The 2450-nt window shown below is 39.4% G+C and overlaps 1 protein-coding gene across 1 annotated transcript; it reads right to left on the reverse strand.

Moving 5' to 3' along the window:
* Nucleotides 1–255: 255 nt before the first annotated feature.
* On the reverse strand, nucleotides 256–2144 carry LOC103183383 (C-C chemokine receptor type 9-like). Its single transcript, XM_007900831.2, has one exon. It carries the CDS (start codon nucleotides 2051–2053, stop codon nucleotides 959–961), a length of 1095 nt encoding a protein of 364 aa, XP_007899022.1. The 5' UTR covers nucleotides 2054–2144; the 3' UTR covers nucleotides 256–958.
* Nucleotides 2145–2450: the final 306 nt, after the last annotated feature.

A 2450-nucleotide genomic window follows, 5' to 3' on the forward strand; every position in this document is an offset into this window, starting at 1 on the left:
ACCACCGCCACCCCCCACCCTCTTTGTTTCATTCTTACAATTAATTTTTATTTTCTGTTCCAGATGAGTCGAGTGTAACAATGTCTGATACCAGTAATTTCCTCATGACTCCATCCATGTTACAGAAAATATTGCACCGAACAAGCCGGCAGATCATTATCTGCCATGAAAATGATGGCGCTCACACATACCAATCCTCTAAACATCTAAATACAGTTAAACATTTGTACTGAATACAATTATGTACCTCTAAATACAATTATCATCATTCTTCCACATGTTTCAGTTGTTGGTCAGAGCACTGCAAAAAACATTATGGGGGTAACAGGATTTTGAAAGTCCTGTAGAATCTGGTGCTCAGCTCAGTATGCGTACAAACTTTGCAAATCTTGCTTTTTCTTAACGTTCCTTTTCATGATTTCTGAGGATCAATGTTGGAGTATTTTTGTTGGAAGGTTCCTCTGCTGCTGCACTTGACTTTGGGTATGTAGTTGTCCTGCATTCACTGTCTTTGAAGGATGCCCATTTATCCTCAGCTGGTTTGTCCTTGACTAATGCCTTCCGGTCTGTCATCAAGCCTTTCCACAAACCTCTAGGGAATGTCAAATCATGGCTAATACAGGCCCATTTCTTTATCCCCAGTAGCGCAAGCCATTCAAATATACATCCAGTGAAAGCCATTCAAATATACATCCAGTATGATCATATTACTAGTTTTGCTTGAGTTATTAAATTGCAGAGTAAGATGTTTGTGACAGGTTAAGCTGCTAGCAGGTTTCTTCTATTATTTTCAAACTATGAATATTCACTTATATTACAACAATGGTGAAGACTATTAAGTAGAATTAGAAAAAAGAATTCCCAATTTTTTTTCTTAGATGCATTTCTACTTAATACACAATTTCAGATCCAATTCATCCATGCTCCTGCTCCTCTTTAAATGTATTGAACCTGGAGTTTACAAAACAAATGTTCCAAAAGTTTCTGATTCTGAAACTACAGAGGACCGTTTACTGGTGCCCGGCTGTGGTTTAAATAATTTCAGGAATTGCCTCTGATTGAAGCAACCAATGTCTTTCAGAAATTTTAGGAGGTGTTGACGGAACTTCACACCAATGAAAGCATAAAGGAATGGGTTGAGGCAGCAGTGCAGGAAGGCTATGCTCTGCGTTATCTGGGTGGCAATATCCACGTTTTTGAGGGTGTTGCAGTCTGTTATGGTAATATTGTCAGCATCCAACAATTTGACTATCAAAAAGCTGTTGTAAGGCAATTGTGTAAGTACGAATGTACTGACCACTGCAACTATCACCTTTATTGCTTTGTGCTTTTGGAACCTTTTAGTCTGGAGCAGAGTCCAAGTGATCAGTGAGTAGCAGATCATCATGATAACCAGGGGCAGCAGGAAGCCAAAAGTCACCTGCAATGCAAAGGCTACCACTTTCATGTTCTTGCTTGGGTAATTCGATGAGCAGGTCATTTGGGATTCATTTGTTGAACTGAAAGCAAACTCTGGGAAAGACAATATTGTTGCAATTATCCAAACAAACAGGCACACTAATTTGCTTTGAAGAAGCCTTTTATTTTTTGAGTAGTGTGCCTTTGTCGCCAGAACAATAGCAATATACCTGTCAAAGCTGATGCAGGTCAAGAGAAACATGCAGCTGAAGAGGTTGATCTTGTACACCCCGGACACAATTTTGCACAAGCTGCTTCCGAATCTCCATCCTATGCTGGCATTTAGTGCCCAGAAGGGCAGGGTGCAGAGGAAAAGCAGGTCAGCGATAGATAGGTTCAGGAGATAAACATCTGTCATGGTCTTTATTCTCTTGTAGAAAGCATATAACACCACAACCAGAATATTCCCTATAGCACCTAACAGACACACACACCAATAGAAGGCTGGTTGGAAATATTGGCTGAATTGTCTAACCTCACTTCTGTCACACAATCCACTTGAATAATCATAATCAACACTTGAGGATATGGAGTCATCATAGTTGGCCATAGTAGGGAAATAATATGGGCTGTAGACATCTACATTTGTAGACATTGTTATGATGGCTGCCTCACTCGTTTAAAAATGTAACCTGCAAATGAACAGAGTTTGATTAGAATCATAGGATCATAGAATCTTACAGAAGGAAGTACCTGTGCCGGTTCTTTCAAAGAGCTGTCCAACTAGTCTCACTCAACTGTTCTTACCCCATTGCCCTGCAAATTTTTCTTTTTCAAATATCTATCCAATTCCCTTTTGAAAGCTAATTTTGAATCAGCTTCCATCATCCTTTTAGCCAGTGCATTCCACATCATAACAACTCTTTGGGTAAAAAAAATTCTCATCGCTTCCCCTCTGGTTCTTTTGTCACTTATCTTAATTTTGTGTCTTCTGGTTATCTAACGACCCCGCCAATTAATTGCAGTATATACTGTGGAGTACAACACTTTTT

Source organism: Callorhinchus milii, unplaced genomic scaffold, assembly GCF_018977255.1.
Source record: "Callorhinchus milii isolate IMCB2004 unplaced genomic scaffold, IMCB_Cmil_1.0 Scaffold2, whole genome shotgun sequence".
NCBI lineage: Eukaryota > Metazoa > Chordata > Chondrichthyes > Chimaeriformes > Callorhinchidae > Callorhinchus > Callorhinchus milii.

Bases quoted from the DNA above. Each gene is read 5' to 3' on its own strand.
- LOC103183383 (XM_007900831.2), bottom strand. From the start codon at position 2,053: ATGTCTACAAATGTAGATGTCTACAGCCCATATTATTTCCCTACTATG.